This window comes from Pleurodeles waltl, chromosome 3_1 (assembly GCF_031143425.1).
Source record: "Pleurodeles waltl isolate 20211129_DDA chromosome 3_1, aPleWal1.hap1.20221129, whole genome shotgun sequence".
NCBI classification, from domain to species: domain Eukaryota; kingdom Metazoa; phylum Chordata; class Amphibia; order Caudata; family Salamandridae; genus Pleurodeles; species Pleurodeles waltl.
In genome coordinates, this window is record NC_090440.1 from 1,955,554,534 (window position 1) to 1,955,575,676 (window position 21,143).

Genomic DNA, 21,143 nt, shown 5'->3' on the forward strand with positions numbered 1-21,143 from the left:
TGGGATCTCTTTTCATCGACAGTGCCACTTGCTACGAATTTACTGTGAGATTGTGCTCGTTGTTTGTTACCAGCGTGGGCTTGAAAATTGTACCCAAAGCGCAACAGAACTATGTGACACCGTTGGGCGGTCTGGCTAGTCCTGGTAGTTTATGTATGGGTACAGGGGAGACCAGTGAATCGGGTTGTGACCATCTCTCATGCACCCTTTCTCTGCAGGCTCCACAGGGCAGAGCATGCCAATCCAGGCACCGCCCCGCAGTTTGTTGAGCGGCATTCCCGTACGGACGGCCCCAGCAGCAGCAGTGTCTCCTATGCAGGTAATGTGTCCTCTAGCCCTGCAGTATGGACAGGCACGGCATCAGAAACATTATCATATCATAGGAGAAGTGAGATGTGACATGATGCCATTGCAGTGTAATGACAGCACACATGTGCCGAAAGGAACAGGGCAAAGGAGGTGATTTCGCAACACATAATGTGGCTTCTTTGTCATTTTGTTGTTTTGTTATTTTCGTATCCTGAAATTAGCCGTACAAAATCCGCGAGCAAAATTTAGTGACTAGAGATATCACAAATGGAGCCCGTGCATCGATCTACGTGGTGAAATTGAAGATTGTTGTTTGCTGTCCTTTACTTTGAAAGAAGCCTTTATGCTCCCCGTTCCCCCCTTTATCACAGGAAACCTCAAATCCTTGGGCTGCATTATGGACTGGAACTACTCCGTCCTTATGCATCTGCTCGGTTATTCATTAGGGTGTTCTGTAATCTGTACTGAGCACTGTAAAAGGATTAAGGCACACTATTTCCCGGCTATGCACATTTATCAAAAAATTACACATAAGCAAACAAAAAGGGAAAGCATGTACTGGAGAAATATGCAGTCATCCTCCCAGCTAAGGGAGTTATTGTATAGGAGTGGTACTAAAGCAGTGTCACAAGGATGTCCCGTAAAAAGAAAGTTTGTAACAACCACTAGTTTAAGATGGAGAACAGGGCACAAGAAAAGGGCCGATGGGCTAAGGTAGTGGTTCCCAACCTTTTGACTTCTGTGGACCCCGCTTTATCATTAATTGAACCCAGGGACCCCCACTGAATCATCATTGGAATCCGGGGACCCTCCCACTGAGTCATTACTGGAAGTTTGGGACCTAATTTGTCAATATTTGTCAATATTTATTAATACTTTTTAATTTTCTAAGCAGTCGCGGACCCCTGAGAAGGCTTCGCGGACCCCCAGGGGTCCCCGGACCACAGGTTGGGAACCACTGGACTAAAGCATTAGAATTGGAAGACAAGGGTATTGCAGCAGAGGAAACTGACACGAAGCAAGAATACAAGGGGCTAAAATGCAAAATTATGGAGCCAAGGTGGAGCCAGGCTAGAAGAACACAACTTTAAGAACGAGAGCACTCAGGAACCTGTGACTTGGAGTAGTGAATGTGCTCTGAACTAGCAAACTAACTGTAGGTACAAAGAGCTGAACTTAAATTGAAGTACAAGGGGAGGGAGAACTGATCTACTAAGGGACATGGGGCAGGAACTGTAATAGCAGTAGTCAATGGTGGGACCAGGGAAGGGCCGCTATGTATAAGTGAGTGGTGTGTGTGTGATGTGTTTGCTGTAGGAATCATGAGCGTCACTTAACTTACCTTAAACTGGCAAGTGCAGCAAGCTACAAGAAACTACCTAGAGCATGTGATGCGTGGAGAGACCAAAATCCAGGTGAATCTCAGAAAAAGCCCAACGTCCATTCTCACTGTCTCCATAACGAACGGTACAAATGGCACTGCCCAGCTGTCAGCCCTGGACATACCATGACTATACACATTTGATACCAAATCGAAATCAAGCTGCACATTTAATCTGACGTGATCTGTTAATTTAATGTGGGTAGAGGGTCCCCAGCCATTGGTAGAGGTGCATGGGACCCTTGAACTGATGCAAAGAAATAATCCTTTACAGTGACTCCGTTTGACTGGCATCCCTAGTACTACTAACCAGTCTGCTGGGAGGGGGCCATGACTCCAGCCTTGAGGTCGAGCTTCAGTGGCTGCCAGACAGCAGCAGAGATGGGTTTGTAAGAGCTGTGCTTCAGCCTTACCTGGGATGTCACCGGTTTTCTGTCACTAGAGACTAGAGCATTGTCACATTATATATGTTATTGCAGAGTGGTGATAGCAGGACTGAAGAGACTGGGTTACAGCAGGCAAAGCGGATGATGGACCTTGATAGTTCTGGGTTGCGAGGCTCTTGCTGGCCCAGCAAAAACACTCAAAACCCCTACAAGGATCGTCATCTTCGCAACGCTATAGATGCCTAGTAATGGTGTGGGCTCCAGTCTAAGATGTAGCACTGTGAGCTTGAGCTGTAGGGTTGGGAGTGGGACCAAAACTGATTTGCGCATAGTTACACCCAAACAGTAACCAGCCTTGCAGAAAATATAGCAATGTTGTGGAACGTGCAGCCCCACTGGCAGAGATTCCAGTAACTGCAGCACAGAATGTACTAGATTGACACATGAGCACCAACTCTGGCACACAGCTCCCCCGTCCAAAACATGTCATATTTTCCTGGCACTTGGTAGTCCAGTTATGTCACATAGAGCATCAGCCCAAGCAGATGGAGGGCCATCCCCGATACTCAGCACACCATCTGCAGCACATAAAGCTCCGCTGCCAGTTGATAACAGACTGGTTAGTGTGGTGCACGCCGAGGAACCTGCTGCCATTGTCTGGCCACATAATAGCCCAGCTTTGCCACAAAATGCACTATCACAAGATTTCCCTGTCATGGCATACAAACTACTGACCTTGGCAAAATATTACTAGGTATGGTACAGTTAGCAGTTAATTGGCACGTGGAGTAGCCTCTTGACACAATGAGCAACATCCTAATACATTAGCTCCACTGCTGCTGTAGTGATCATTCCATTGGCGCCATGGGTATTGCATGAAATAATCAGTGATCCTGTTTAATGGGTACCCACTGAACAATGAGTATTATCCAGACATAACCAATGGCCCTTTTCTACGACTTAGAAACACCCAGACAAAATGAGCAGCCTCTGCCTCAGTGAGCCGCCACAACTCACTGAGCCACCGCTGACTCAATGAGCAGCCACTGACTCCCTGAGCCGCCACAACTCACTGCGCCACCGCTGATTCAATGAGAAGCCATGGACTCGCTGAGCCGCCACAACTCACTGAGCCATCGCTGACTCAATGAGCAGCCACTGACTCCCTGAGCCACCGCTGACACAATGAGCCACCGCTGACTCAATGAGCCACCGCTGACTCACTGAGCCGCCACAACTCACTGAGCCGCCACAACTTACAGCCACTGACTCCCTGAGCCGCCACAACTCACTGAGCCGCCGCAACTCACTGAGCCGCCGCTGACACAATGAGCCGCCGCTGACACAATGAGCCACCGCTGACTCCCTGAGCCGCCACTGACTCCCTGAGCCGCCACTGACTCCCTGAGGCGCCACAACTCACTGAGCCGCTGACTCAATGAGCAGACTGCTGAACAAACTCTGACCCAACGAGCAGCCTCTGACACAAGGAAAACTCTTGAGGTGGTGAACATCTTGCTGCACAGTGAAACCTGCTTCTCGAACACTAATGGACTAAATAAGGAGCAGTATTAAGCAGCCTAACAATAGGAGCGAAACTCTAGAGTAGCAGCAGCCTACACCCGGAGAGTAGGACACAGACCTGGCTGAGCAGATCTCTCAGAAATGTCCTCAAATAGCATCAGCAGATGTAAATATTTGAATCACCCACTTATCTTATTTAAGGCATCCTAGAATGTTGAAAAAGCGCCCGTGCACCTTTTTGGCAGCATTCCAACATATGAATTCGAGTCCCTGCCATGTAATTGCAGCAATTATGATGGCATTTTCATATTTGGCAGAGGAGTTTTTGTGCACAGACCATTAGATGAACAATTGATGAGCATTGATAGGATTATTTCCTGGCACATGTTTGAAATCTTATTATTTTCTTGGCACTGGATGTAGGCTCATCTGATCCGTGGCTGCAGGACTCACTGAGTGTGCTACATGATACTCGGGACAGGTCAGGTGAAAGGGTTCACCTGTAGCCTAGGTCCGAAACCGTGTGCCAGCAAAAATGTGTGCAACTGAAGTGAGAATGCTGGGTTTGGAGTTGGTGAAAGCATGGTGGATTTGGGACAGGTACAGACGGGGATTATCCCTATCCGGCATGGTAGTAGGTTCCTTTAAACTCACAGTGATGAAGAGTAATCCGAGATGGCAGCTTCCCCAGCATGAACATTTTAGGTGGGGGGGGGCTTCCAGGCACTTGTAGCGAGGGCAATATAAAGCAGACTCGGGCACCAGAAGCAGTGCCTGGCAGCTGGTGGGCTTCTCGCTTTTCTCTCGGTTCAGTATGTGTCCTCCCCTCGTTCTCACATTGTGTTGTTTTCTATCGTTACCGCTGTGTGTGAGTCATTCGCTGCTGCAGAGCTGTAGACTGGATTTCATTAGAGGTGTTGGATCTGTTAATGTTTTTCAATTTGAAAAGAGCATTCTTGCTCAGTCTCCTGTGGATCAGTCTCCTTCAAACCGGTTGGTGGTAGCTGCAGGGCTTGCTGTTGTCCATGTCACACTGTAACTATTCAGCGGTTCTTGCTCAGGATGAATCAGTGATAATTTCCTTTTCGAAAGCCATCAGATTCCTCTGTGTACCAGCAGCGTACCTTTTTCTCTCTTTTTCTGTGCCAATATCCATTGTTTGTCTGGGTCCTGACAATTGTGCTGCCCCCACCGGTCCCAGGACGTTTTAAGGCTTGGGATCGGCAAGTATTCAGTCCTGACAACTAGTGTTTCCTCTTTGACAAGAGATGAGAAGGGCCACTGACACTAACGTTTCTCTGTTTTGCATTTGAAGCTATAAATGTTTTGCAACTTCAAAGAAATAATCCTCCCTGGAATTGTTTACATTCATTAATTATGAGATTGCTTTTTAAGTCTACGTAGAGAACAGTATGTGAAGCCTATGCCTTTCTAACCAATATATTTAGAAAACAATTCTGCAATCATCACTGATCCATCCCATTTTTCCAGTTTCTTGCGGCTGCAATGCACCATTTGCATTTCAGGCTTGCTGAATATTTTCACTCTAGATTTTTCCAGTGAGAATTCACCTAAACCTAGTCTCTGATCAGTCACAACAAATGGATCCTTCGGCTTTGAATGCCTGTCTAGTGTTGGGGGCGTAGCTCTCAGTTGTGCAGCCTGTGCATTGCACCCAGGCCCAGAGGTGCGAGGCAGCACAACTCCAGCATCCCCTTGATCCCTGAGAAGGCACCTAAATAATCATGTTGGAATTCTAAAGGAGACTTTAATTTTTATGTTTATCCTATCACATTGCTTTCCCTTCAAAGACAGAGGTCAAATGTCACTCTACTCTTCTGACAAATTGCTGCTTATTCTTTTAACATGAAGATTGGGGTTTACTTTTCTCTCGCTTAGGGCAAAGTTTAAGGATTTTGTAACGTGAACTATGTGACAATCTTGTTGGTGTGAAAGGAAAGCCTGTATGATGTTGTTTTCTTCTAACACATTTAAATAGCTATAAGTAAACAGAACAAATATTTTAAAATAGCTAAACATTTAGGAAAGCACAAATGAAGCACTTTTTTCTAATTATGTAGTGTAATGGAGACAAAGATTTTAATAAGATCAAAAGAAATCAAGACACTTTGCTTGCTGATGCAGAAAGGGTGATGCCAAATGATAATAGCTGAAACCAAATTTCCACACACTTTTGGTTGCGCTATTTAGTTTTATCAGGAAAAATGTATGTCTGTGCAAAATCAGAGGTAATTTCAATGGAAGTGTGCTGTCTGTTAATGGCATTGGTGTATTTCTGACAGTGTGCTCCTAAGTGCAACCCCAGCTACATAGTGCACTGCTACTACTGCTGAATGGTGGTGGCATATTTGTGACACTTGTTCTTTGTGTATTGCTTGGATATTTCAGAATGCCTATGAGTTCACTGCCTACTAGGGCCACAGGAGCTGTTAGAGCACTGGGCTGTAGGAGTCTGACTCCGAGCAGCAGAATCTGCAGAAGAACCTGTGAGAGCACTGCAAAGGCCTCATTGCAGGTGTACTGAATGTCCGAGCAGTGCTCATGCCTCACTTTTGTAAATGCACAGTGTGCCATTCGGCCCTGGATGCCTGACCTCAACAGAGGTCAAAGGAGAAGTTATGCCCATGCTTCTGGGTGGCTTCTAAAGACAAGACAGTCCGAGTGTAATCACTGCATTCAGCCTGTTGAGTGGAGAGTAGACAATGGCATTTGGCAAATTATTATAGACTTTTTAGCAGAGAGTTCTGGAATTGGGAAAAAATGATTTAAACATTGTTTCATTTTATGCTAAAAAAATGCACAGGTAACTTTAAAACAACTTCTCAGTGTCGCTAATGCACAAATCTTCATTAATAATACCAGAAGTAAGAATGGTTATCTTCTGAGACCCATGAAAACTGTCCAGAATCACAAAACACAAGATGTTGCTCCCTAAAGCGAGACATTGAGAGGGGGAACTGGAATACTGTTCTAACAGTACTGTAGTAGAAATGGGTGAGACACACAATTAACAGGGAGAGCTGAGCCAAGTGGCTGTCTTGGCTCTAAGAGTCTAGGCATGAGCTGAGCAAGGGGAACATTTGGCATGGCAATCATGCAACAGTTGTTATATAAAAATATGATAGTGTCTTCAAAATTAAAAAAAGAGTATTTCTTTGACAAGTGTTTCAACTTAGTGCATCAGATTATATCAGTGCATTAAAAGACTTTACTAAAATTGATAGTTTTTAAACCTGAACTTGGAAACATTAATAACCCCACCCCCCACTCTAACAACACCATCATTGAACTAATAGGCATGTTAGTTGTCATGTGTATCCTTTATGTGGGTTATATTCTTATTTTACATGGAGCAAAATTATAGTCTATTAAGTCAAACACAAGAGATCTTTGTACATCACACATCCTCATGTATTTCAAGGTTTTCACGTATGCAGTAATGAAGAAAATAGAAGGCACTATAAAATAAAATAAGTGTTTAGGATTGCACAATTTGATCAAGTGGCCAAGCCAGAACTGATCACAGGGTTTCTGGTTTGATACTGTGTAATTCAGCCACTAGATTGGTATCTATTTGTTGCTCCTGTTTGCCATCAAAGATTGATGGTTTGTCTTCTGTTATTGGTGCATGAGGTTAGAGCGTTGGGCCACAAGATAGTTCATTTTGAGCTTGAGAGCTCAAGTGGACCTCAAACTGAACCAGAGCCTAGAATTTGCCTAAAGCCTTCAGTGGCTCACCACCTCCATACTTTACTCTGAGCATTCTGTGCATGAAATAAGCTTAGGTACTGCTGCCTGTGTAATGCCTGTTTTTTGTGAGGATATCTTAGCTTGCACTGCGGATGCCCATCCTGTACCTGTGTTGGGTGTGAAGGGAACATGCACTGCTGCCAAATGCAGCACATTGTGTGTGTTTGGTGTTTATGCACTGGCATAGTCTGCTGCTGCAGATGCTATCCATGTTCTGTGCATGCAAGGGAAGCTTGATTGTTTCCGACCAGGTGGGTATGTATTTTATGGGTGTGAGGGAAGTGTGCACTCCTGCCTGGCACTGTCCCTGGTTTGTGTGTTGAAATCTTGCAATGCATGTGAGACAAGCTCACACTAATACACCCCAGTGCTATTCTTTAAACTTGGACCAAATCTGAAATCCTGCTTCATCATTGTATCTGAGGGAGGTGTTAAATGGTGCTGCACAGTGCCTCGCTTGTTCCATGACCCGGCAATACCACACTTGTTCCATGTCTTTGAAGGACACTTACACTGGCTTCACTGTGGTACCACACTTGTTCCATGTCTTTCAGGGAAGCTTTCACTGGTCCTGCAGTACCACACTTCTTCTGTGTCTTCAGGGAAGATTGTGATGCTCTTGACCAGTACCCCTGATCCCTGTGCTCTATTTCTGTGTGTTGCTGGGCTGACAAAAACACTGTTTCAGCTGTCTCATAAGGCCTCATATTTTCACACAAATAATACATAAACTTGGTTATAGAAAATGGGCTTTGGGTAAGCCCATATCAGTTATTCATCAGACAGAGTAACATTCACATTTTAGTTCAGCTCTTCAGAACGTCATACATACAATTGAGTAGTGGATCAGCCTTCCTCAGCCATAGGCTTTGTTTCCCATGTTTGACCCTGCCTATTAGATAACTTCTGGTCTTCAGGATTTCAGGCAGTCTGAGTAACAGCATTTAGGTGACTTTTTTTTAATTTATTTATATATATGCTTGTACTACAAAGAAAACAAACACCATGCCTTTTTAAAAGGCAAGTGGGACTTTTTTTTATGCCAAAACTCTTCCCTGCACAAGTCTACACAGATCAGACTTACATTGCTGATCCAAGTATGGCTAATGGAAAATTAGATAACCTTGGTGGGCATTCATGCTTCAGTGTAGCCTACCTCAACAGCTTTGAATTGTACTAGTGGCCTGATGCACCAGATACTCAACCTGCGCTTCCTAATCTACCATCTATCTAATCTGTTCTCCTTCCTATTGACCAGTGTACTTGTGTGTAAGCAGTGTACTTGTGTGATTGCAGGATAGCCACCATGTTTAGTGAGTGCATTGTGAGGGGTGTGCCTGTGAGAATGCAGGGTTAACATGGTATTTTGCAAGTGCAGAGTAAGTGGTCAACAGATTGAAAAATAATGCCTGTGTTAGTGCAGAGTAAAGCATATACTTCTGTGGGTTCTGTGTGACGAATATACCTATGTGAGGGTAGCATTGTGAATGTGTTGTCCCGGCATGTTATATCTTTGTGTGCATGCACTTTACCAGGGGCAAACCTATTGCCTTTGTTGATACTTTTTAAGTATATGGCCTTGACTTGCAGAAATACAGTGCAGAGAGTGTAAATTCAAAAGTAGGTGTATGAGAACAGTAGTGAGTTTTGATATGGCAAGTACAGACTGTCCAAGGAGGGTGAGGAGTGTTGCGGCTAGCTTGACAGACTGAGATGTCACCCTAGTGAGGAGGCCCTCACTAGGCCTTTGCTTGCACTAGGGCCCATGACAACCTAGCTATGCCACTGTCTAGTGGCTTCATACCAGTGGCATGAAGGAAAGATTATTTTATGGTGCTAAAGACAAGGAGACTACCTTGGTAGAGATATCCTGTGGATTAGCAGCACCAGTCCATTACTCACCGGAAAGGGAGGGCCTGTGACTTTTATGATGCAATGGGCAGGAATATAAGTGACTACCTGTCCAAAGTAAATGGTGACTTCCCAAGTCTTACATAGGGCAGAGCCAGGTAGTGATCTAAAGTCACACTAACACTCACTGACAGGATGTGCTCTTTTCCTGCACTGCAGATCCCTGCTTCTGGGTAGTCTACATTTTTTCAGAGCGGCCAGTTTCCCAGTCTCTTTTTAAACTTTTCTCCCACTGTGGATAAAGGCGGGCTTGACATCATTGCTATTTTGCATGTAGGGGGCCTCGGGCTGCGGGGGGAGCTTCTTTCACGGCACAAAGTGTCAACAAAAACGCGGATCAGTGACATGGCAGGCATAGTCGGACCTGAAAGGAAGCGGCTCCCAGTGCCTTGGCTGCCAAGTCTGACAGAGAAGGCGCTTCATGGCTGATTAAACCGCTCGAGCCTAAGCCTGGAGCCTTCTACTGGGAAGCTCTGAACAGCCTTTCTGGGTGTTGAATGGAGCTGCGGTGAGGTAATGTTCTGGAAGTTCAAGTGACAAACACACTTCCCCCCCAGACTAGTCTCCTCTTTACCCCACGCTTCTGTTTGGAGGAAAGGAATGCTAAAGTGAACACCTTCCTCTCCCCCCCCCCCAATTGCACTTGGTGTTTTTTGCCGAAGCTCCCTGATTTCTGTTTTTGCAAACTTTTACAGATGCAGGCAGAAAGACATCTATTTTCCGGTTTCTGTTTTTTTTAATAAGGTTAAAAACTGTAATGAGGTTGTTTCGAGGGACTCTAAATGCTGTAAGTCATAAGAGCCAGTCCAAAAATTTTGTACGGATTTATGTTGGGTTTAAAAAAGAGAGAACGTTTCCCAGCACGGCTTAAACAGCTGCAGATGTGCCCACAGTTATACTTAAATGTGCACGTTTGCATATGAATGCAATGATTTAACATCCATGGGTGTGTGTGTGTGTGTGTGTGTATGTGTGTATATATATATATATATATATATATGTGTATATATATATATATATATATATATAATGTTATTGAAAACTGTCATACAGTTATGAGTGTACGTTGGCCTGTTAAATAAATGGGAAAATATACTAGTTTCAGCTTCATTTTTTGACTCCAAAACAAATATAGATAAACATAGATAAAAATAGCAAACAAAAAATATTGACGAATACACACATAAATATTTTTAAAAAAAGAATAGTATAAAACCACGAACCCTATGACTGAGAGTTCCTCCCTTTGAACCAGAAAAATAAGCCAATCTAATTGGGGTTTAAAGCTCTATCTTTCAGCAGTGGAGAGATCATAGCCCTGAAAGTTTGTGCACCCGAGATATAGTGGTCCTGAGACACGGTGTAACGTGTACATCCTGTGCCCAATTGGCTATATTTTCCCACGAAGTAAGGGAGATACTTCCATTGGTTATTGCAATGGGATACTAATATTTTCACCAATTCTGTATCCATAACACAGCTCCGAAAAAGAATGGTTGGAGGGGGAGGATGACAGGGAAAGAGAGCACATGTGGAGTCTGAAAGTTCTAGAAGGTTTGAATACACTTTTAATAACTACTGTTACATTTTCATTTATGTAATAGTGTTTTTAGAAAGCTTTAACACTTTACGAATACCATTTAGTAGATTCCAATTGTAATGTAATGGTGTGTTGTGCTACGGTATTAGTTACCATCAAAATTGTATTTAGGTTTGGAGGCACAACACCATAGAAAGCCACTAGAGTTCTGCAATTTTATTGTGAACACTGGCAGGTACTAAGGAGCTCTCAACAAGACGATGGGTCAAATGTACCTTCATGAGCAAAGGAAGGAGGTTCCACAGCTTAACCACGTGGACAGGAAGAGAGCATTCGCCAGAAAATTGAGGAAGAATGGAAGGTCAATCAGAAACCAAAGGCAATTGTAAAAAAAAAAGGACTGTAGAATGCATATTTGGATGTCAGGAATGTGGGGCCAATAACATGACTGTGTGCGGAATGCACAGACCCTTATGATATAGGCCATTGCCTGTGGGCAGCCCGTGCAGGATTTGTGCATGTGGAATAATGCAGCTCTGTGTATGCACAGGTGAGTGATGGTCTTCAGTGAGGGTGGCAGCCCCAGGCTTCTGTCAGGGCTTTAGCCAAACCTGGAGGGAGTTACTGATCTCAAATGTTAACAAGATATGTGCCTTCACCCAGTCTCAGTCGTCTTGTCAGCTCCAAAACTCCTTAGGCTGCTCTACTGTTCAACTCTTTTGAACTCTTTCGAGCTTCCAGCTCAACTGCGATTCTCCTTTCATCTCGCTTTCAAAACAGCCTTAAATACCCACCTGCTCGTTCTTGAAGCAAGGCGCTAATAATTCTTACTAACTCGGCCTAGCACCTCTGCACCCTCCTGTACATGTGCGTCGTTTTTTAGACTGTGGCTCTTTGTTGACAGCGCACCCATGCACATCTCCCAAGCTGCACATGGCATTCTGTACCATTGTTCTATTGCTACGTCGGAACGATTGTCTCTTCTAAAATAAATACACGTCAGTTTCCATTAAGAGATGTCTTGACTTTGCATAGTTATGCACATTGAACAGCGTGGATAAGGCATTGTTAAAGCATTTTAGGGACCTATGGGTGCACTACGAAATAAAGCAAATTAATGTGCTATTTCGATATTTTCGATTTCACAAAATAAAAATTGCAGGAGACCTTTTCCAAAGGTTGTCCTTCTGTGTCCCAGAAAAATAAATAAATGTTTTACAAAGAGACCGGCATGGCTGCCACAAGCAGGGCAGCGGCAGTGCCATTCTCCGAAGCACAGGTACTTCAGTGCTCTGATAGCATAGAAGTACGGTGCATCAGACACCTCTGCTAACAACCTTTGGCGCATCACTCAGTCCAGCACTGTGCGCAAAGGATGCTCTCGTCCCTGTAGCTATGAACAGTCCTAACCTGCGGTGAAATATGTTAAATCTTTGAAAATGATTTGCAAGCATTACGGAAAATTAGAACATGCACGGTAAACATCAACAGCTTATGAACAAATTGTGAACATATGTACATTAACTTTTCTCAAAGAACAACCAGAAATGTATAGACTATACAACACTGCAATCATTGTATTTCTTTTGCCCAAAATGTCATCTCCGCTTAGCTCGCCTGTGTAACACTGTCAGGGTCTTTTGTTCTCTGTTGCACACATGTGTCTTCAGCCATGTTTTGTTTACCAGGCTCCCTGTCACCCCATTCAGAGCTCTCCTCAGCCCACCCCCTTAATGCACTGTACTCTGGATAAATGCCCACTGCCACTTCAGTAAGGTAACCTCTTCCCTCCAGGTGTGCTGTGGTTTGCAGCTGTTAGCCCAGTGGTGCCCCGTGGAACATGGCTGCATGTGCTGAAATAGTGGAACAAGGCCGGTCCACACACCAGTGTTTCTTTTTCTCTCTGTTTGGGGGAATCCATGAACCTGCCTTCCCCTGTAGTCTTCTTGAATGAAGCCCCTAAATCCTGCCGAGAACTCATATCCGTGGTAGGCTATACATCTTGATAGAGCAAGCCTTGTGCTACCCCACAACAGAATGCTCCTTTAGGAATGTCTGGCGTATGACCTTCAGTCCGCATCTGGCCTCTTGGCGCTGACGGCAGTGTTACAAGGGTGGACTGAGCCTGGTTAGCCACCTGGCCCGGCTACAACAGATTGAGTTTGTAAGCCTTAGCTCTACTCCAGCTAGTGAAATATCTGCAGTGAAGTGAGCCTGCATTGACAGATGGGAACTGCATGTCTACTCGAATTTGAGCCCAATCCTTACTCTGTGCTCACAATCAGCCTGCTTTGTTATCCTGCTGACTAGAAATACTGCCTGTGTCAGACCCCCAGCCAACTGCTCCAGAATGCCTTAAAGCCACCGAGGGGACAAAGTGAAAGTGTGACTAGAAAGAGAAAACAAGAAGCTGGCAGTGCAGTGTTCTGCCCGAGGAGCATGCCCTCTGCAGCAGTCAGACCCAGGGCAGTGAGTTCCTTCCCACTCCCGTGGATTATGCAGAGCAATATACACATGAATATCAATAAATGACTAAAACAGCTACATCAATTAACGAACTAACTTTCCGCTAGACTAGAAATTGCACGTACCTAATTCAGTGTATTGTGCAATATTATCGAACTTAACTGAAACACTTAAAATGAACACTACAACCTAACCCTGGGCTTCGAGGAGAAGTGCTACCCATCAACAAAGCACGTCAGCACCTCGACAGGGGTAGTACGCGCTGTATAAATCCACAGTACAATACAACGTGGAAGACCAGGAGTCCCTGCCAAGAGCAGCCCTCGGCAGGATATATCAACATTTATTTAACCAACACTTTTGCAGCATATTCTGCTCAAGTCCCTGCACGTTTTTGTCCAATAAAAATGCACGCATGAAATGGTTTGTTCCAGTAGACCCAGAGGTGAGAGGGCGAAGTTAAGTGTAGCAGCGGGAGGGACTCATAAGTTATGCAGTATTAACGATAAACAAGCGAACAGTTTAAATTGAAAAAACAGGGAAAGCATCAGTAATGTTATATGTCCACATTTATTGACATGCAACATATAACATTTCTGTATTTGTAATACTAAGTGTGTCTCGTACCAAGGATAAGTATTTTACCTTATAGTAATCGCTCTGTACGGTGCCTAATTTGTTAAAAAAAGGAAAACAAATATAAGTGCCAGGGCCTTTATCAGGAGGCCACCACAGATAGCAGCACCCATTGCCCCTGCCAGCCATCACACTCCCACAAGAGTAACCATGCAGACTTTTAGTATACATTGCTCAAGCTATTCTTACAGCGTTGGGTGGCAGGTATTAGTCATTTCAATGTGTATTGAATTATTCAGCAATTGCGCTCATCACAAAATTAGACAGTGCCACCATGTAGCATGCCTTCATAAGTGCCGGTGCTGACAATAAAGGGCCAGTGTTCAGCACCCACTAAAACCACCGGCTCAAATTAAGCACTAACTGTGTAGTGCTGGTGATGGCAAATTAAGAGTAAAGCAGATATGTACAGAATTACTTTTTAAAAAATGAGTCACTCATGACTGCGTACACATCATGAGTTCATGCAGCTGCGTTATTCAGTAGGCATGCACATATGCCACCACACTCATGTGGGCACCTACAGAATGACACAGGCACAACTTTATTTATTTTTGTTATTTACTGATTAAAGTGGACAGACGCTGTTCGGAGAGTTAAAGAAAAAAATATATAATTTTCACTTGCGCAAAAGTGATTTGGTGAAAGCAGCGGTGGCCCGCCAGCAAATAGAAGCTGCTGGGCTCTCCAAAAAATGACGTATTTTATATTTCAAGGACCACAAGTGGTGGTGTAGCGAAAAAGGAGTGGATAGGATGAAGTAATGGGAATAAAGCAGGGGAGCAACACATGTTAGGTTTGAAATAATTAAATAAAAAATGGTTGGGGGGGAGGGAGCAACATGGAGCACGGGTATCCAGTAAGAAAAGCAACATGGGGGAGAGAGCATGTGGGTTGAAGGAGGTCCAACACGGAGTGCAGGCATCGGTAGGGTAAGCATCACATGGTGGCGAGAGTTAGAAAGAACATGCAGTCTCATGGAGTGCATAAAGACAATTAAAAATAAGTTCTTTAAATGCGTGCAGTGGTTGTCTCTAGGTCAGTCAAACCAAAGGATGCTAAAGATTCTATGCTCCTGGAGAAAGACCAAGAGAAGGAGGAGGAGGCAGGTCATTGGGTAAGGTGCAAGCAAATGAGAGTGACCATAAAGCAAGCTAATAGTAAACAGTGGGCGGCTCTAAGCTCACTGTAAGTTTTGGTATGGCCCACAAGAGGCTTTCGCCTACAGACAGCTAAAAGTGGTATAGTAGGTAAAACCTAATTAGCATCATTTTTTAAAATCGTAGGCAAAATCCTATAGCTTGTAAGATTACTACTTTTTTGTGAATCCACCCCAGAGATATTAGGCAGGTTTCTGAACCCCAAAATTAGCATGCATGGCACATTAAAATCAGAAAAAAAGAAAATCAAATAGATGGACCCGTTTTTAACCCTTCACACCCCCTGTTCCCCTTGCCTTTCTTCGTCTGTCCATTGACTTGTACTATACATGCCCACAAATCCACACTACCCTCTTACTTGGCTTGTAAAGGTAAAAATCCTGTCGGGACCGCATCTGTGATCCTTTTTCTGTGCTCGGCACACTCTGAATGATTGTCCAAAGCTACATTAGCATTTAAACATTTTAAACATTTTTTTTCTTTGCAGAGACATTCCATGTCTAGCCTCGCAAAATCACACAGCACAGAGACCGTGAAACGCAGCAACGTGCCCACAGGTGAGTTCCAAACTCTGAAGAATACGAACAGGAATTTATGCTAAGTGAAATCAAATATTTAAAGGTGTCAACAGAAAAATATGACCGATATGAGCAAGGGAACAATTAAAAACCAAAGGTTTGCAACCTAGAGCAACGAACAGCCAATCAAGTGTGAGTTGTGTGGCCAGAAGGCACCCTAAATGCCTTTAAAGGTACATCCTTGAAAACTTGCACAGAGTCCATGGACACTCTGTGGACCTTAAATAGGCTCAAAACCCAGCATGCATTTCAATGACAATTTGTTTGTTGGGCACAAAAGCTGTGAAGATCTGTCCCCTCTCACTTTACCAGAAATTAGTCTATACCTTTAAGAAACCTACGAACTAGTTTAAGAAAATTAGGCTGAAGGTCTCTACTGAGATGCATTGGCCCAGTCATGTGAGGACTACAGGGGTTGCCAAAGGACCGGATATTTTCAGCATTAGCGAGGACATAAACGCCTCTGGCCGCAACTCTCTGAGCAGCCACTGCATTGAACTAGAGGTCTATCAAGAGAGCTGCAAGTGAGGGAACGTTAAGATAATTTTTAGCCTTTAGTATTATAGTTTTCTTCCACTTTCACATTTTTGGGGGATTATTGAGTTGTTGATTTATTTTCTCATTAATTTATTCCCTAGAGAAACAGCATTTTACCTTGTGACCATTTCTGAATGCACTGCTACAGCTAAAGTGGTTAATGAGGAAGGAGTATGCATGGGTCAGCAAAAATTATTGGCTTCATCTGGGTGACGTACGTGTAATAAGGAGGGTAAAACGTATGACAGATGCAGGCTACAACGTGTCAAAGTCCAAATAGGTGGGTGCAAAATATATATATCCTCAAGATATGTCAGCTTTGAATTAAGAATAGTAACACTTACCTATACTTACCTTCACAATATTGTGGTGGTCGATTTTCTGACTACAGTATTTATGTAGGGCAATATTTTTGGCACCTGATAGTCTGACAACTACTGCATTTGGTTGCGCTGGATTTAGCTCTTCCAAACCAGAGACCTGGACTAGTGTATAAAACAGCTTCACCCTCTGGATGGTTTGCCTGCCTCTCCTGTCTCCAGTTGCTCACATTGCTTTCTTAAAAAAAATCATATTTGCCTTTTTTGTTATGAAAGTGAATCACAGACTAGAATGGAAGAACAGGCTTTGGTTGGCATTTCTTAAGTTGTAGGTTTGTCCTTTTTTTAATATACATATGAGAGTGAGTTCCCCGATGATCTTGAACATCATAAAGGGCTTGTGATATATGAACATCTCGTCTGATAGTTAATCACTCAAAACCCTCTTATTTCCTTGCAACCCTTTCCTAGTTTAGCCGTGTGCCTTTATCAATATGGAAACCCGATGAGTCCTAACCGTAGAAGGGCTAACAAGGTCAGGTTCCCTCAGCCAGCCAACATGGTGACGGCGCAGTCTTTAATAAATCCTGACATACTGGCTAACTGGGAATGCGACATCAGTTCTAAGTGTCGGCCAAGCTAATACATTCGTCAGATATTAAAAGCTAATAATTGCGGATTCCACACTGTGCTATGTTAATATCATACTATGTTGTGAAGCTCTCTGTCACCCTGTACTCTGCTATATCAACAGCCACAACTAAATAGATAAACCTTCTACAGCATCCGGTGGTGCTCGGGAGTCTGCAGAGAGGCGAGCAGTCCATATTCCACCACTGGTACACTCGCCATGTGGACCAAAGCTGAAAAAATAGTTTTTGATTGAAGTCATCATTCGGAGCTCTGAGAAGAGTCTTGCCAGTGAGCTCATTATTCAGTGACAGCATGTCGGTCACTTCTGTTACATGATGAGAGAGAGAACCTCTGGGTCATCATCACACTGAGCATGTAATATGGCTTGTCATCTAACATCAGATGTCTGCAGATAGCAGTCAATGACTTAATCAGACTCGGGTAGCGAAAGATTCTCTTGACTACTGAAAGCTATGCCATGGAGATGCTGTAAAGTATAAACTAGTTTAGTGATTATCATATAGACTCACACTTATGCTACAAAACTAAGGCCCAAATTTATGAAAAGTGCCGCTGCAAATAGTGCAGGGCCACTTTTCTTGCACCCCTTAGCGGCCCCCTAACACCATCATGTGTGCGGCGGTAGTCAGGGTGACTAGCATCAAACATTTTGACGCTAATCCTGCAAAGCATCCTGTGGCCCATTGAACACAATGGGAGCCTCTTTTTAACGCCTGCACTTAGCAGGTGTTAAAAAATACAGATAGAAATGAGGCAAAGGAATCTTATAGATTCATTTGTGCCATTTTAACGCCTACCCTAGCACTGGAATGCCCCCCTCTGCATACATTATACCTGGCACAAGCATAATGTGGCGCAAGGGTTTACAAAGTGGCGTTAATGTATACATTGCACCACTTTGTAAATATGGTGTGGCGTTATTGCCCTTCTAACGCCACATTAGAGTAAAACAAAAAATGACGCGAATGTGGCATTGGAATGGCGCTAGGCCACCATAAATCCGGGCCTTATTATTTCTGCTACAAAAATGCTTACTGTGATTAAATTCTTGTCCATGTATTTGCTTCCTTGTTTACCGTGTGTACTTGACAGCTGTAGAAAAGTGACTTTTTCTCAAATGACGCCAAACTGGTTAGAAGCTTAGATGGATGCATACATTATGCAAAAACAGAAAGAGGAATTGTAAGAAGTTCCCATTTTAAGGGGAGAGCATTTAAAGTGAAATGCATCAATCCATTATTGACAGTCTATTTTACCCACTCAAATGTATTAAGCATGGGGTTAACAAGCACAATCCACCTCAAGCTCGAAAGTGTCATACGTGTTCAATGTGAAGAATCTGGAAAAACATTGATTGGAATGTTGTGCTGCATCCTGTACGTGCTTATGCTGCATTATGTGAATGCAAAGATGGGGTATGGGTGGAACAAGGCAAGAAAGTGTGCTGTTGTTCATTATTCATGACAAGGTTCTTCGGATTTTCAGACTTTATTGAAAGTTTCTGCCAAAAGATTCAAAGGAGTATAACCCGGGATCAGAGGATAACAAAACTGATGGATATCATAAACTCTGAAGGAGTCTTTGGAATTGAAAACCCAAAGGAATATGGTGGGACATTGATGATGGGAATGCAGGCAGTGCCGAGTACCAGCTTCACAACGCAGTACGATGGCAGCATGACAACAATAAAGGAACTGAGATCTGCGTATTAATAAGAAGAGGCCCTTCAGCTGCCCGTACAACTCTCGGGGCCCTGAAAAATTCCAGCCCTGTCTTCTTGAGGCTCTTCAGCCATGTGCCCCCATTATCCTTCAATCCTGTCTCTCCCTTTGTGATCTTTTAGTCTCTTCTCTTACACTCGCTCTCTTCCTGTCACACTGGCAAATGGCATTTAGCTAATAGAGTGACCAGACCTCAGCATTACAGTTGTGTTCCTTAGGTCAATTTCAGGAGTGTTTTTATTAAGTTACCTTCAGTTTCTTTCAATTATGCAGTCTAGTGGACTCAGAAAAGTGATTGATCAAGGAAATGGGCTCCTTAGGATCTTTTTCTGAAGTGATAGTCCCAGAAACTGGGAGCAAGAGACATTCACTGCCAATAACTTACAGAAACATACCCTGTTGATGACGGAAAGGAAGGCGTATGCAGCCCACCATTCAGGCTCAGATCTGCATGGTACCCTCCATCCACTCTGAGATGCATACTTCTGACTGCTTGCAGTGCTAGGAAATCATACAAATGACAGACATGTTACACCAAGTGCAAACTTAGAACCAACAAAATTATTTACAGCATCACAGACTATAATGATACAGTTGCGCAATACGTGGACAAAAGGGGCTCTTGTATGACATATTCCAGCTTGTATATAATGGTTATGTATAACCATTGGACCCATCCCGATCTAAAGTTTGTCAAAAGAGGACAAAGCCCACAGACACTTCATGCCTTGACTGTGTCCTTTGTGAAATTAGATGGTAGCCTCTACCTTCTTCTCAGAGTGAAGGATTCGGGGGAATGAGGATCTAACTTTCATGCCATCTTTTTTACTTTAAAGACATTAAATTGGAAATACAAGAAATAAGGGTTCTAAAACTGTATTCAATAGGTAACATTTCGAGGGGTTACGCCATTTTAATATTATTTATAAAGTGTACTTCTTCTTCTAGTGACCTCATGGCACTCCCTGTAACATTAACCAGTGTGGGAATTGTGTGGGTCTGCCTATGAGAGACCTGTAAGTCTTAAACTGTTTCCTGAATAACCTCTTAGCCTTCATTGTAAATGAGAGAGCATTACATGGGACTAAGGTGTAAACAGGTTTGAGCCTATTCTGCGAGTTCCAGGAATTTCTAATAGCAGTGCCATTAAATATTTCAAGTATGTTGTAAGATGATAATAAGGGTGTTTTTGTAGGGTATAAGTGGCCATCCACTGTAAAAGGCTTGAAATTCACCCATTGTGCTTTCAAAAGTCAATTTCGTAAACAAAATACCAGAGAGCATGATTCTGATTTGAAGACCTATCAACATGTGTACCATCTCATTTCATAGTCTTAGTTTGTAGAACAGCAGGTGTTTGAATATACACTAGTATTTTAAAAGGTATGCACAGCAGCAGCAGGTAGAGAAGGCTTAGAGCTTCTAAAGCAAGGCCATGCATGGAAAAAAAGTTTCAGGAAGGCAAGCAATGAAAACAGTCTGCCCTAATCAGTACTGATTTGCTGTTCCAGTTTCATTACTGACCAAACCGTACCCGGGGTTTTAATGCCTAAAGCTTAGGAGCAGAGCAATGGACTGTCAAAATGGGCCTGATTGTGGAGGACCATGTACTGACAAGTATATTTGATTAGGACCTCTCAAGCCAAAAAATGATCATGCACATTTGTAATGACCTCTTCCAATATGTGAATTATTTTCTTTTAATTAATTATTCATGCAACGCTTATTCAACAAGTGTTTTACAATTCTTCCCATCATTTGTAGATTTATGAAAACATATGGTCCACTAACGCTTATCATTAATTCAACCTCCCCAATAGACTTCAATAAATTTTATTCCCCCATAAAAAGAAACAAATGTAAAAGGAAGTCCTGTTTTCCTCCAAAAACAAGATAAAACAATCTTACATGATGTCCCTTTCAGTCATCATAGCTCAAACCAAAGTGTCCCCATTTGTGTCTCCATGTGCACTTCACTCTTCTAGCTACTGCATCATTCCATGATGGGAGTCCAGCACGTCCTACTCTAGTATACAACCTTTCCGCTTTCAGGACGGTCTTTTTTTTTCTAGCCGAAAACACCTCAAATATTATTTTCTCTGTTGCCACGTTTGAATATGACTACTTTATTTAGACATCCTAAGAAACTACACCAGGCTAAATTCTCCACTAACTTTCAACACATTTTTATATATTCTATAAAAACTGCTTAAATCCTGAACATCATTTAACTTCTTAAAATCTAAAGG

The 21,143-nt window shown here is 43.2% G+C and overlaps 1 protein-coding gene across 2 annotated transcripts in view; it reads left to right on the forward strand.

Moving 5' to 3' along the window:
- Positions 1–21,143, forward strand: part of SPECC1 (sperm antigen with calponin homology and coiled-coil domains 1) — a 956,149-nt gene that overhangs the window by 487,721 nt on the left and 447,285 nt on the right. For both annotated transcript variants that reach the window (XM_069226282.1, XM_069226283.1), the window contains 2 exons: positions 219–319; positions 15,572–15,641. In XM_069226282.1, coding sequence (XP_069082383.1) covers positions 219–319; positions 15,572–15,641 — 171 coding nt within the window. The remainder of the gene's footprint in view (positions 1–218; positions 320–15,571; positions 15,642–21,143) is intronic.